The sequence below is a fragment of the Hyla sarda genome, chromosome 7, assembly GCF_029499605.1.
Source record: "Hyla sarda isolate aHylSar1 chromosome 7, aHylSar1.hap1, whole genome shotgun sequence".
Lineage (NCBI taxonomy): Eukaryota > Metazoa > Chordata > Amphibia > Anura > Hylidae > Hyla > Hyla sarda.
Genome location: NC_079195.1, coordinates 110,454,173 through 110,468,652, shown reverse-complemented (window position 1 = coordinate 110,468,652; position 14,480 = coordinate 110,454,173). Strand labels below are relative to the sequence as shown.

Sequence of the window (14,480 nt, the reverse complement as noted above, 5' to 3'; positions counted from 1 at the left end):
TAGGTAAATTTATGCAAACCTGTGCAGATGAAAAGCTAACTAGTTGCCCATAGCAGCCAATCAGATTGCTTGTTTCTTTTTTCTGAGGCCTTTTTGTAAATAATGAAGCAAGCAGCTTTTTCTCTGCATGGGTTTTGACAAATATCCCCACTCATTTTTGACCGATCGGAGGGAGAGAGGAACCTAATTTTGTGTTGTGATTGCTTGTAGCCAGTGTAGTGAAACGTGTTGGGGCATGCACGGAAGTGTTCGGGTATGGCTTGGTAATCCCACATATTTCAAATATCTCCTGTCTGGTATATTTGCTCTCTTATTGTTCATGTGTCCTTTGTAAAAATGTTTTATATATGGTAGATAATAACATTATATGTATATTTGTAATATACATTGGTTAAAAAATGTGTATATTTTTGGGAGAAAAACTGCTGTCCCTGCAGAATTTGCCTGTACAGCTAGTGTGGGTGGGACAATCAGGGCTCTGTACAGGCCCTTAGTTAGTCAATCAGCCTGATGCGTGAGCCGGGGATTTGTCACAGAACCTCAGTGCACAGAGCCCTGCTTGTCTGTGCACACTTCCTATATTTTCTCTCTGCACAGAGACACACAAGCAGTAGCTGCTGGTACAAGACAGCATTTTTCATGAAAAAATTTACACATATTTTTAACCAATATATATTACTAATATACATATAATGGTATCTACATTATATAAAAAGTATTTGCAAATGACAGGTACACTTTGAGTTTTGTTATGTACATTTAAGCCTTTGTTAGGACTATATCTATTGATAACCAATGCATGCGGTCCACATGTGTTTGATATACACCCTTCAGTAAAACCTTATTGTATAAGGGTTGATAGATTGTCATTTGTGTTCATTTAACATGGTACTGATAGGATACAACATTTTTTTAATCAGTTATCCACAATACTAATGTATGCAGGGAAGTCTAGTACAGAAACAAGGGACCATGTTAGGTTATTATTAATAGTGGTGCACATATCTCTAACACATCTGGCACATGTTTTTTTAATGATAATATAGGGGATGTGTCACGTTTTTTCGAGAGGGATTGTCCTTTGCTGTTGTACATGTACATATTTATGATATGCATTTGTATCCATTGAGGGTTGTTCACGTTCTTCTTATTTGTGCATATTTTTATTATCCTGCTGAGATATTTTTTCTGCATACCATTAAATACCATATTACTACCTAAGTTCTCTCCACATTATACAGTATATTTTAGTATGTTTTATGTCAACCTTGATATTATTTTAATATTTTCAATAAAGATATATACCCCTGTTTTGGGAGCCTATACTTTGTAAGTGTTTATAGATTCAGACTCCAGTCCCTTTTTGGGAACTTTTTTTGGCCATTTTTGTTGGTGTAGTTTGTGTAGACTCTATAAAATAGTATTGGACAGAGTATATGTAATCACATCTGTATCAGGTAATGTAGAACCTTTGCAAACTTCTATATTTATTGTAAAAGGTGCATAAGACATTAAACAAACCACTATAATAAAGTGAAAAGACATATTTATATTACAAATGTTAAACACAGTGGTGTCATATACACACACAACTGTTTCTATACAAAAATCCACTTGCAGCTCTTTTCAGTTGCCTCTTTCTTTGACCTGTGACATCATTGTATCACATAAAACCCAAGCTTATACAGGGCTCAGGAGAGTTATCCTTTCTCTTGATACTGTATGTGCAGGTTGTTTGATTCAAAATGGCTTCACATGCCTTGTCCTCAAGGATTGGCTCCAGTGTCCTGGGGAGAAGTATATGGTTAGTTCCTCATCTAATTTTGCAGAGTGCAAATTACCAAATTTTTGCAACATTTTTGTGACACACAAGGCTGTTATTTAAAAAATATACAGTATATATATATATATATATATATATATATATATATATATATATATATAAATATAAATAGAAGCAAGGTAGAGCAGCCCATCCGAACAGCGTTAAGGTAATATGGGTGCAAGCGGGCCCAATTGCCACAAATAGAAAAGCGTCCTGCAGCACTCTAATATAAAGTGAAAAGTAGAGTGTAGTTTATTTCCTAATATGAGGAAATAAACTACACTACTTTTCACTTTATATTGGAGTGCTGTGGGACGCTTTCTATCTATATATCTATATATATATATATATATATATATATATATATATTAGGAGTAATATGTACAAAATGTTTTTTATTTTATTTATTTATTTATTGCATTTTTACATGCTACCAGTTACCAGAAAAAACATCCCCCTATCCTGACATAACTAATAAGCAGTACTGGTTGGGGCATGCCATGCTTGGGGCACTCACTGATCATCTGATTGCCAGGTCCAATGAATGCAGCTGCATTGTCACTTCCTCTATTCTATACATCCTGCTCACTGAACGTTATGTAAGTAGCTGGCAGAGACAGAGCTAGATTGCATTTTTGTTAACTTAACTATGTGGGGCATAAATTTCCGCAACAAATTTGTCTCGCGTGAACAGTAACCTACATCTGTCAAAACACAATTCTACTGAAGTGTGGACAGAATTTGTATAAACCCAGTGCCCTCAAATTAAAATCAAAACTATGTTGTATAGCCAAATAATGGAGTTAGGCTGGGTTCATGCCATGTTTGTTAGATACGGGGACTGGATCTGGCTTGGAGGAAAACATGGAGCTCCCATATCCCAGCTGGACCCAGTCTCCATCTCATTCATTTGAATGAGCCGACCGGAGTCAGATAGTGACTCCTGTCAGCTCATTTTTGCCCAGTATCTAGTTTTGTGACCGGACCTAAAACCGTAGTATACCACGGTTTTAGGTCCGATCACAAAACCAAATACGGGGCAAAAATGAGCCGACTGGAGTCACTATCTGACTTCGGTCGGCTCATTCAAATGAGATGGGGGCCGTTTCCCATCTCCTTGCTGGATCCGGTCCCCATATGTAATGCAGCTTTGTAAGGGTGGTCTCCAGCCAGTGGAGCAAGGTGAAGCCACTGGATACTGTCCCAATGGCATATGATTCAAGCAGTGTAAAAGTCATGACAGATTCCCTACAACCTGCAAAAATACCACATAATATGTGAATTCCCATCCCCCCCCCCCCCCCCAAAAAAAACAAAACACAAAGCAGATGTTTTTCTAAATCTAAACATTTAAACATTTGCTGGCATTTTTGCACACCTCCTAGTAAACTGCTTAGTCCATATAGGGGTCACATTCACACATCGGGGGAGATTTGTCAAAACCTGTCCAGAGAAAAAGTTGCTGAGCTGCCCATAGCAACCAATCAAATCGCTTCTTTAATCTTTCAGAGGCATTTTCAAAAATGAAAGAAGCGATCTGATTGGTTGCTAAAAGCAACTGGTCAACTTTTCCTCTGGACAGGTTTTCCTCTCCCCCATATATACGTACATATTTTTTAATTAATTGTACTGTTAAATCTAATAAACTGAAATGCTAGCAATTGATAATAATAATAATTCTTAATTTATATATCCCACACAGATTCTGCAACTCTGTACGCTTAAGTTGGTCCCTGTCCTTATTGGGGCTCACAGTCTGAACCTATCAGTATGTTTTGAAGTGTAGGAGGAAACCCATACAAACATGGAGAGAACATACAGATTCTTTGCAGATGTTGTCCTTGGTGGGATTTGAACCCAGGACCCTAGTGCTGCAAGGCAACCGTTTTAGGGGGAATTCACATTTCTTGCACAATTATCTGCAACTTTCCCATCCATGTGAATGGAGCTTGCAAAAATCTATATACTTTCCAACAACAACAACAAAGAATACCTAGTCAGATATATGTATGTAACTGATTTTCAGTCACAAAAAGTTCTGACAAAAGCAAAAACATTTTAAAGGGGCCTTGTTCATATTGCAACACATTACAGCATTTTAAGAATAGAAATAATTGATGGAAACTTATGACTTGTGTATTATTTAATCTAAACCTTTTAGTAAATCCTATAGTGAAGAATTACCTGCTGCAGCAGTTGATCAGGCCATTTGAGTCACAAGTACATTCCATGCATCCTTCTTTTAACCATGTTGAGTCTAAATCTCTTTTGATGTCCCCATCCATGCATCCTATGATGATAAAACAAGAAAACTTGAGGAATGTTTCACCAGCTATGTCCCAATATAAAACAGGATAAATGGATCCTCTCAGATTCCCCAAGTGTTTATTTTGTTTCAAGCCGCTGTATGGCCTAAAAAGCCCAGTGCATATAAAAGTGAACAAGGACGTGGCCTGTCACAAGCCCTCTCGAAAGGAGAACCAAAATTGCCCAACCTCAAAGCCATCAGGCCCTGCAAGGATCAGAAATAAATCAACACCCTTAGGCCATGTTCAGAGATTTTGTTTGGTCCCGTCTTTTAAATAATACAATGGGAGATATATATATATAAAAACCTGTGTAGAGGAAGAGTGGTGCAGTTGCCCATAGCAACCAATTATATTGCTTCTTTCATTTTTCATAGGACTTTTTAAAAATAAAAGATTTTGTTGCTATGGCCAACTGCACCACTCTTCCTCTACAAAGGTTTTGGTAACCTCTGCTTCCCCAATGGGTGCATTATAAGCAGATTTCCCATTGATCTCAATACCTGGAAAAGACTGCAGTTTTTGTCCGCCTTTTGTCCTTTAAAACGGCCAAAAAACTGCTGAAAAAAAGTGCTGTGTAAAAATAGCCTTAGCCAAAGTTTACGTTTGTGGATGACCTCCACCAACAGGGCCAGGTTTGCAGGGAATTGAGGGACCTGATTGATATAGAGGTGGAGATATGTCATGAACCAGAGAGATCTCAGAGACTGTACACATTTGCCTAATTAACAATTTCCACTTATCATGGTGTAAATCGTCATGCTACGTACCATCAGGTTTTTCACCTAAACTTGATAGTTTGGGTTCTCTGTCAACACAAGCTCCATTGCATACGGACACCAGGAAACTATAAGCCAGTAGACAAGTCACTAAACCGCCCTAAAAAATAAAGATTGCAACATTGTAAAATCTGATAACATTTGGTTTAGTGTTTTATGCAGTAAAACCTTGCTTAAATTATAGATTTATGAGCAAGGGAGTGAAGTGCACAGCCACACAATTCTCCCACTCATTCAAATGAACATGGGAGTCTGAACATTTAGACCTTGACCAATCAAAACTGACGCTTTATGACATGTAGAGTTTTCTTAAAAAACAAATTTTTTTGTTTATATAGGGCATCAGAGGCTATTATTAAAGAATAATGAAGAGGTTCTTGTGTATGCCTTGTGATTACTTGTTTTTGCTGACGTGGCAGGTATGGGATAGGCTTCATTTTGGATGTTAGGTTATCACTGAAGTGGTTCTGTAATTCTGCCTACATTTCCCATGATTCCTCTGGTTTTGGGTGAGGTGTTTGATTATTGCACTTGGTCTTCTAATTAAGCTTCTAACGCTAGGGTTCACCCAGATTAACTAAATATACAAGTGGGTTAAGGTCAGATCACATTGTGTGCAGTTTTGATATGTTATCTTAATTAAAGCGTGTTTCTTTAGAGAAATACTGCCATGATGCGAAAGGGATTTGACCTATAATCACAACTGATGTTTTTTCTGAACATTTTAGGCTCTATTCGCACACTGAATATTTACAGCATTTTTCATATGTTTTAAAGGAGATGTCCGGTGCGGACTTTTCCTATTCCATTCTGCCCGGGCACTTACCCTCCTACGTTCCCCCGGAGCTCCGCTTCAGCCTATCACCGGCCGAGGCAGGACATCGTTGCGGCCGGTGATAGGCTGAAGCGCTGTGTGACGTACCGGGCTAAAGGAAGTAGGTAGTAGACAGCCAGGCCAACCGATCAGCTGTTGCAGAGCTCCGGGGTAACGTAGGAAGGTAAGTGAAAGTTTGTTTTCTCTGTTTTTGCAGCCCGGGCAGAATGGAATAGGAAAAGTCTGCACCAAACATCTCCTTTAACTGCAATTTTGCGATGTTCCTTAATTGCTTTAAAAGGAACCAATTTTTACTGTGATTTGCACAAATGTGGTAAAATAGCACCCTTTTTTGCCACAATTTTGGGAAAATCACTGAAAAAATGCAGCAAGGAACACAGTGTGTGAACACAGGAGAGGTGTAGCTCTACTATATACCCTAATTCCATAGAGATTTCATACAAGTAAAGCTGGGAGGGGAGGGGTCTGTAAGCTAGCTGAGTGCAGATTGAGAAAGAAATTCACTTTGAATTCTGCAACAAATTTACCACAAAACCTTAAAGGGGTATCCCAGGGAAAAACTTTTTTATATATATCAACTGGCTCCAGAAAGTTAAACAGATTTGTGAATTACTTCTATTAAAAAATCTTAATCCTTTCAGTACTTTTGAGTTTCTGAAGTTAAGTTTGTTCTTTTCTGTCTTAATCCTCTCTGATGACACCTGTCTCGGGAAACGCCCAGTTTAGAAGAGGTTTGCTATGGGGATTTGCTTCTAAACTGGGCGTTTCCCGAGACAGGTGTCATCAGAGAGGATTTAGACAGAAAAGAACAACCTTAATTTCAGAAGCTCATAAGTACTGAAAGGATTAAGATTTTTTAATAGAAGTCATTTACAAATCTGTTTAACTTTCTGGAGCCAGTTGATATATATAAAAAAGTTTTTTCCTGGAATACCCCTTTAAATAATTGAAAATAAATGCAAGATTAACCTTTCCAGATAAGGAATGTCACAATTTAGACAGAACGTACCAGAAAATTATATTATTTGATTCAGATTTTAATTGTAAAACTTTTTTTACTTTAAAAAAAAAAATGTAGTTTTTATGAAAATGTAGTTTTCCATCTGGTCACTAGAATAGACGTAACAAACAGATATTATTCAAGTTACTAACAGCAATTGCTAAAACACAGCAACAACTGTTTGGGCACCTTTCCTGTCACTTTACAGTTTGTAGCAAGCTACTTTCTAGAGCAATTGTCAACTGACTCCCATAGGGTACTTGTGGGGAAAAATTGTTCTCAAATCAACTGGTGCTAGAAAGTTATACAGATCTGTAAGCTTTCTCTTTAATTTTTTTCATAAATAATCCTTTCTGTACTTATCAACCAGGGCCGTCTTTAATGCGGGGCAAAAGGGGCGGCTCCCCTGGGCTCTGTCATTCCTGGGGGGCCAAAGCAGCTAGCCCTTTAGCCCCATGCCAATGCAGCTAGCCACCGTCACCAGTCCAGGCAGGGCCAGCCCTGGCTGTTGCTGCACTGCGGTTCACTGTTGTAAAGCGGCCACGGGGCAGCCCAAACTGCTTAATAGCCAGGCCGGCGCCGTCGTCACTTTGATTAAGCCTGCCCCGACTTACTTACGCAGACGTTCTTCTCTCCTGCGCAGGAGTCGCGTTTGTCACAGGAGCAAAAAAGGCACGCACACTGCGGATACAGTGCACCACCTGAGCCTGCTTGACTCACAGGCCAGGTGAGTGTGTGTTAAGGTGAGGCAGCAGCGGGGAGGGGGGGGGGGTTGGGAGGCAGAGAGGGGGGGTTAATGAATTGGCAGAGTGGGAGTGGGGGTGAGGGAGGGGGGTTAATGAATTGGCACAGGGGGAAGGGGAGGAGGAGAAGGGGGTTAATTAATTAGCACAGTGGGGGGGGGGGGGTGAGGAGGGGAGGGGGTTAATGAATTGGCACAGGGGGAGGGTGGGTTAATGGATTGGCACAGGGGGAAGGAAAGGAGGGGGTGTTTAATGAATTGGCACGGGGGGGGAGGAGGGAAGGATTTAATTAAATTGCACAGGGGGAGAAGGGGGGGTTAATGAAATGGCACAGAGGGGAGAGGGGTTGAGAGGAGGGGGTTAATGAAATGGCACAGGGAGGGGGTTAATGAAATGGCTAAGGTGATGGACGGGTTAATGAAATGGCACAGGGGGATGGGGGAGGTAATTAAAATGGCACAGGGGGATCAGAGGGGCCACCTCAATTCCCAATTCCCCCTCTGACCCCCCCCTGTGCCATTTCAAACCCCCTTCTCTGATCCCCCTTCTGCCATTTCAGTTCCCAGTTTCCCCTCTGATCCCCTGTGCTATTTCATCCCCTCTCCCTATCAGAAGGGGAAATGGCAGAAGAATTGAAATGGCACAGAGGAAATCAGAGGGGGGAATTGAAATGGTACAGAAGGGGGGGGGGGGATTCGGAATTGACATGTCAAAGGGGGGATCGGCAATGGAGAGCACTGGAAAAATGCAGAGTCTAACATGTTTGTCCCGCAGATGCTGAAGAGAAGTAGTTTTGGCTGGAGAAGAAAGGGGACGCCGCTGATCAGAAAACATGTAATTAAGTCTATAAATGTCATTGTAATCACTTATATGGTATACAGATCTTTATACAGCTGGTATATACCTCTATATGGTCCTGTATATAATCACTTATATGGAATACAGAACCTGTGTACAGATGGTATATAGCAATATATGGTCCTGTGTATAATCACTTATATGGAATACAGATCCTGCATACACCACTATATGGTCACTGTATTGGGGGGGGGGGGGGCAGGGTGAGGTAGTTGGGAAATCTTGGTTTGTATATAGTGAATTTTATTTAATAACTGTATAGTGGAATTATCCAGTCACTAGTCTCTTTGTTGTGTAATGGTCCTTGTGTGGCGGTATTATGTGTCCCTTGTTATATCATTATTTATCTTGGTATATCGGTATTATTGGTATTGTTGGTCTCAGCATCCCCGAACTGGTCTGGTTACAATAATGTAAGGTAATATTTGCTCCTTGTTTAGTGGTATTAATTGGTAACTGCTCGACTAGTATATTTATGTACTTAGGTATACAGTATTTTCTTGTTAACTATATATATATATATATATGCCCACATGTATTTGTGTTTTTTTTTTTTTTGGGGGGGGGGGGGGGGGGGGGAGAGACAGCTTTTCATTATTGGACCCAGGCAGCACAATGTCTTGGGCTGGCCCTGCCGCTGCGGCTCACTGTTCTAAAGCGGCGCCATGGGCTTTAACCCCTTAAGGACCCAGGGCGTACCTGTACATCCTGAGTCTGCTCCCGTTCTATAACTCGGGGCCACAGTGTTATAGAATGGGATCGGCCAGGCCCGGCATCTAACAACAGCCGGGACCCGTGGCTAATAGCGCGCGGCACTGATCGCGGTGCCGCGCGCTATTAACCCTTTAGACGCGGTGTTCAAAGTTGATTGCCGTGTCTAAAGTGAAAGTAAACTAATGCCGGTTAGCTCAGGGGGCTGTTCGGGATCGCTGCGGCCAAATCGCGGCATCCCGAACAGCTGTAGGACAGCAGGAGGGTCCCCTTGCCTGTCTCCTCGTGTCCGATCACTGAATGACTGCTCAGTGCCTGAGATCCAGGCATGAGCATTCAAGCGGCAGAATCATTGATCAATGGTTTCCTATGAGAAACCATTGATCAATGTAAAAGATCAGCGTGTGCAGTGTTATAGCCCCCTATGGGAGCTATAACACTGCAAAAAAAAAAAAGTGAAAAAAAGTTGATAAAAATGATTTAACCCCTTCCCTAATTTAAAAACATAAAACCAGTGTATATAAAAATAAACATATGTGGTACCACTGAGTGCGGAAATGTCCGAATTATAAAAATATAAAAGTAATTAAACTGCACGGTCAATGGCGTACGCGCAAAAAATTCCAAAGTCCAAAATAGCGTATTTTTGGTCACTTTTTATGTAATGAAAAATGAATAAAAAGCTATCAATAAGTCCGATCAATACAAAAATGGTACCGCTAAAATCTTCAGATCACGGCGCAAAAAATTAGCCCACATACTACCCCATACACGGAAAAATGAAAAGTTATAGTGGTCAGAAGATGACAATTTTAAAAGTATAAATTTTTCTGCATGTAGTTATGATTTTTTTTCAGAAGTACGACTAAATCAAACCTATATAAGTAGGGTATCATTTTAATTGTATGGATCTACAGAATAAAGAGAAGGTGTAATTTTTACCGATAAATGTACTACGTAGAAACGGAAGCCCCCAAAAGTTATAAAATGGCATTTTTCTTCAATTTTGTCGCACAATAATTTTTTTTACATTTTGCTGTAGATTTTTGGGTAAAATGACTGATGTCATTACAAAGTAGAATTGCTGGTGAAAAAAATAAGCCATAATATGGATTTTTAGGTGCAAATTTGAAAGAATTTGGATTTTTTTAAGATAAGGAGGAAAAAACGAAAGTGCAAAAACTGAAAAACTCTGGGGTTAAAACAGTGAGCCTAAAAAAAATTGCTTGCCCAGGGTCCAATCAAAATTAAAGATGGCCCTGTTATCAACTGCTATATGCCCTGGTGAAAGTCATGTAGTTTTTACAGTCAGACATGGTGCTCTCTGCTGGCACCTCTGTCCATGTCAGGAACTGCCTACCAGTTTGTTTTAAATATATATAATTTCTCTTCTACAGACTTAGATTCAATGGATAAAACCGAAGTAAAAGTGGTATTTCCAGAATGATGCCCTGGCTCTCCTCGTGCACAGAGTGGGGTCGACATGCCCCTCCATGCATCTCTATTGGAGAGCCAGACATATACAACTACAGCACTCATGTATCTTCAGTGCTCCCATAGAAATGCATGGAGGGGCATGTCAACCCCACTCTGTGCATGTGGAGAGCCAGGGCATCATTCTGGAGATGCCCCTTTAACTTTGGTTTTATCTATTGAATCAAAATCTAAAACCCACTCTGCAAAAATAGAGCTAGGGTGCGGTTCTGGAGATCATGGGGGTCCAAGTGGTCACACACCCGAGATCAGACACTTATCTCCTATCATGTGGATAGGAAATAAGTGTTTAAGCACTGGAGTACCCCTTTGAATATATAATATGTTGTTCTCTTAAAAAAATAAGGTATGGGCATGAGAATGATCATGTAATAATTATATATACTTAAAGGGGTACTCCGGTAGAAAACATTTTTTTTTTCAAATCAACTGATGCCAGAAAGTTAAACAGATTTGTAAATTGCTTCTATTTAAAAATCTTAATCCTTCCAGTACTTATAAGCTGCTGTATGCTCCACAGAAAGGTCTTTTCTTTTTGAATTTCTTTTCTGTCTGACCAGAGCAGGATAGGTTTGCTATGGGGAGTTGCTTCTGTTCTGGACAGTTCCTGACATGGACAGAGGTGTCAGCAGAGAGCACCGTGGACAGATAGAAAATAAATTAAAAAAAGAAAAGAACTTCCTGTGGGGCATACAGAAGCTGATAAGTACTGGAAGGATTAAGATTTTTTTAAATAGAAGTAATTTACAAATCTGTTTAACTTTCTGGCATCAGTTGATTTGAAAAAAAAAAAAAAAAGTACCGCTATAAGACAATGACATTTTTAGTAAATCTGTCACATATTTGGAAGCTCTTTTCCGTCGATACACAACTTACCTTTTGCCATCCCACCAATGTGATATTGTGGGGTAGCTAGTAACATTTACATATTGGTGCACTGCTATGGTTTTCAACACTACTATTTCAAACCCTCGTAAGATAAACATTTTTTAACAAGAAAAAACATAATGGCCCAGATTTATCAAACTGTGTGAGAGAAAAAGTGGAGGGATTTTTCCACAGCAACCAATCACAGCTCAGCTGACAAGCTCTGGTAAAGTGAAAGCTGAGCTGTGATTGGTTACTGTGGAAAAATCCCTCCAGTTTTCCTCTCACACAGTTTGATAATTCTGGGCCAATGGGACTGTTGTGAATTATTTTAAAGGTAAAAAAAACCTTCTCCTTCACAGACTAAATTAGTTGTACTTTCTATATGCTGATATTTATCACATTGGTTTGCCTTAAAAAGAAGAAAAAAAACTATCTTACCTCTGCAGATTTCCAATACATTATTAGGTAAGCGACTCAAGTATCATACACGAGGGAAATAAGACTGTGTTCTTGATTTAGCAAACTGAATGAGTAAGGATAATATTTATACTGTTAGTATGAGCAACAAATAAAAGGTGTGGCTTAAAGATGCAGCATTAAGGCACACCTAAGATTCATAGAGGAAGGTGACAATTTGTGTATTACTCATCAAAAAAACTATTCTTGTCATGTTTTCTTCAAAATGTTGTGAAGTACAACCAAAGCAAGCCAAAACAAAACTAGAGGTTTTCCGGAACCATCCATCGGAAACTCAGGGGGTTTCTGCTTTGACTAGTAGTGCTCCTAGTATTGTCAGCTGTGCTGAGAGCGGTGTGGCAGTGTAACTCAACCCTAGGTGCATTGGAGAGGCTGCACTTGACGGTGGTATCGATGTCCTCTCGGGGAGCATCCTGTTATATTGTGTACTGCGGATGGTAGGCGGGATGCCCTCAGTGTTGTGATGCGTGCAGTTAACCAGACACAGGAAGATGGGGAGAAGATGCAAGGCAATTTTACTTCCAGGAAATAGTCCATTTACAAGTCCAAGGCTGTGTGCGTTGCAAGGGTTAAATTAGTGTGCAAAGGAGAGATGTTTGTTGCAGTGTTGCAGTGACTAGATTGAAATGGATTGCTGGATTGACTTGACTAGATGGATTGACTTGCTTTAGGAGTGTTGGACTCAGCGACATGACTGTTTTAGGACATGATTTGGTCCCTGATCAGAGCGTAGCCCAACTTGTTCCTTAACTCTGTTATGAGTATAGACTTCTGACTTGTCTCTCTAGCACAATGTACCCTGTTGTTGGACATTACATGAACCATAATGGATTTGACCCCTACTGATGAGCAGAACAAAGAAAATGGGGCAGAGCCACAAGAAAAGGCACCCTCATGTCTATAGTCATAAACTTAAAGCAGAAATGTTTTAAATCAACTGGTGCCAGAAAGTTAAACAGATTTGTAAATGATGCTCCCAAGATTAGAAAACACATGGCACTCACCACTCTGTAATGCTTCAGTGTATACTTTATTTCTGATACTCTTACACCAAGTGCAGACAGATGCTAGTGCAGGGGTGTCTCGCTGGGCAATGGTGCAGTTTCGCGCTGGACTTGCGCTTCAACTGGCCTACACGTCATCGCGTTCAGAGACACGTCCTAAATAGCACCTGCCCTCTGTAGTCATGGCAACACATAAACAACTTCAGACAGATAAGTGATTTAAAACATATCCAAAAACAAACCAAAGGGACAGATCATTCAATTCGGTTCTGTTATTCAAAGCTATCAAGCCCATAGCCTCCAGACGCAAAATCCATCTGGTTTCTTTTCTTATTAGCAGCTAGTCCTTATACCATCCATAGTGTGCATGTTCCACCCTTTCAATGCCGGTGAACTGAAAGGCGTCTTTTTCTCCTCCATGTGCTTCATTGATATGCTGAATGAAGCGCAATGCTCTTGCACCGGTTTGCAAGGATCGGGCATGCTCACGTATTCAATGGAATAATGGATGCTTAGTTTTTCCAATAGAAACGGTTGCATTTGCATGTTAGTGTATAGACAATATAAGACGACCGACATGTTATTAGTTGTTTCACTTTTATAACATAACCATTCAGTGTTATTTCTTTTGCTTTTGAGTTCAAGTGGCAAAATGAACAGGACCCACAGCAAAAATTGCCTGTAGGTCTCTGTTCAGACAGCCAGTCTTTTTTCTTTTCCACATTTCTCTGTTTGAACCTTTTCAACTAGTCACTAAATATTTTTCTTATATGTTATAATAGGTTTAGCACTAGTTACGTCTACAAGGTCCCCATCATTTTGCAAGAGGTTCCAATTCTTATAGATGGCATTTTTAAGTACATTATTGAGGGGGGAATTCTCAAAGGAGAATACTATTCTTGAATTCTCTTTAATTTACCTTTTTCTTTCTTCCTCTCAGTAATTTTTCTCTGGAAATGCTATGATCTTTTTACATCGCCTCTTCTATTATTTTTGTTGGATATCCCCTCTGTATTAGCCATTTCTGTAGTTCATCTGCCTGTTCATTATACCTCAAGCTGTCACTATTTATCCTCCTCAATCTGAGTAGTTGGCTAAAGGGAATACTTTGCTTAACATAAGGAGAATGAGAGGAATCATAATGCAAAATAGCATTTCTTGCAGTTGCTTTCCTGAAGCCTGATGTTATTATAGTATTATGTTCGATGTCTATGTGTCGAGAGCCTGCACACCCGCATCCCTCACGATGCGGGTGTACAGTCTACTCAACAGTTTCTGCGATTTGTAGATGATCTCTTTATCATCTGGGATGGGACAGAAAGTGAATTTAACCAGTTTGTGGAGTACATGAACAACAATAATGGTGTGAATATGCGGTTCACGTCCCAGTTTGGTAGAGATCATCTAGAGTTACTGGATGTACAAATAGACATCAACATCAGGCGTCAGGAAAGCAATTGAAAGAAATGCTCTTTTGCATTATGATTTTTCTCATCCTCCTCATGTTAAGCAAAGTATTCCCTTTAGCCAACTACTCAGTTTGAGGAGGATAAATAGTGACAGCTTGATGTATAATGA

The 14,480-nt window shown here is 39.9% G+C and overlaps 1 protein-coding gene across 1 annotated transcript; it reads right to left on the bottom strand.

Annotated features, from left to right (window-relative positions):
* Positions 1-1,485: 1,485 nt before the first annotated feature.
* On the bottom strand, positions 1,486-13,029 carry LOC130282316 (small serum protein 2-like). Its single transcript, XM_056530425.1, has 5 exons — positions 12,903-13,029; positions 11,860-11,944; positions 4,902-5,010; positions 4,010-4,115; positions 1,486-1,787 (listed from the first exon to the last, which is right to left on the bottom strand). Exons 2-5 carry the CDS (start codon positions 11,878-11,880, stop codon positions 1,664-1,666), a joined length of 360 nt encoding a protein of 119 aa, XP_056386400.1. The 5' UTR covers positions 11,881-11,944; positions 12,903-13,029; the 3' UTR covers positions 1,486-1,663.
* Positions 13,030-14,480: the final 1,451 nt, after the last annotated feature.

Coding starts and splice junctions, on each gene's coding strand:
- LOC130282316 (XM_056530425.1), bottom strand. CDS start 11,880: ATGTATTGGAAATCTGCAGAG. Junction 5,011..11,859: donor TGTATTGGAAATCTGCAGAG/GTAAGATAGTTT, acceptor TTTATTTTTTAG/GGCGGTTTAGTGACTTGTCT. Junction 4,116..4,901: donor TTTAGGTGAAAAACCTGATG/GTACGTAGCATG, acceptor TTATCATCATAG/GATGCATGGATGGGGACATC.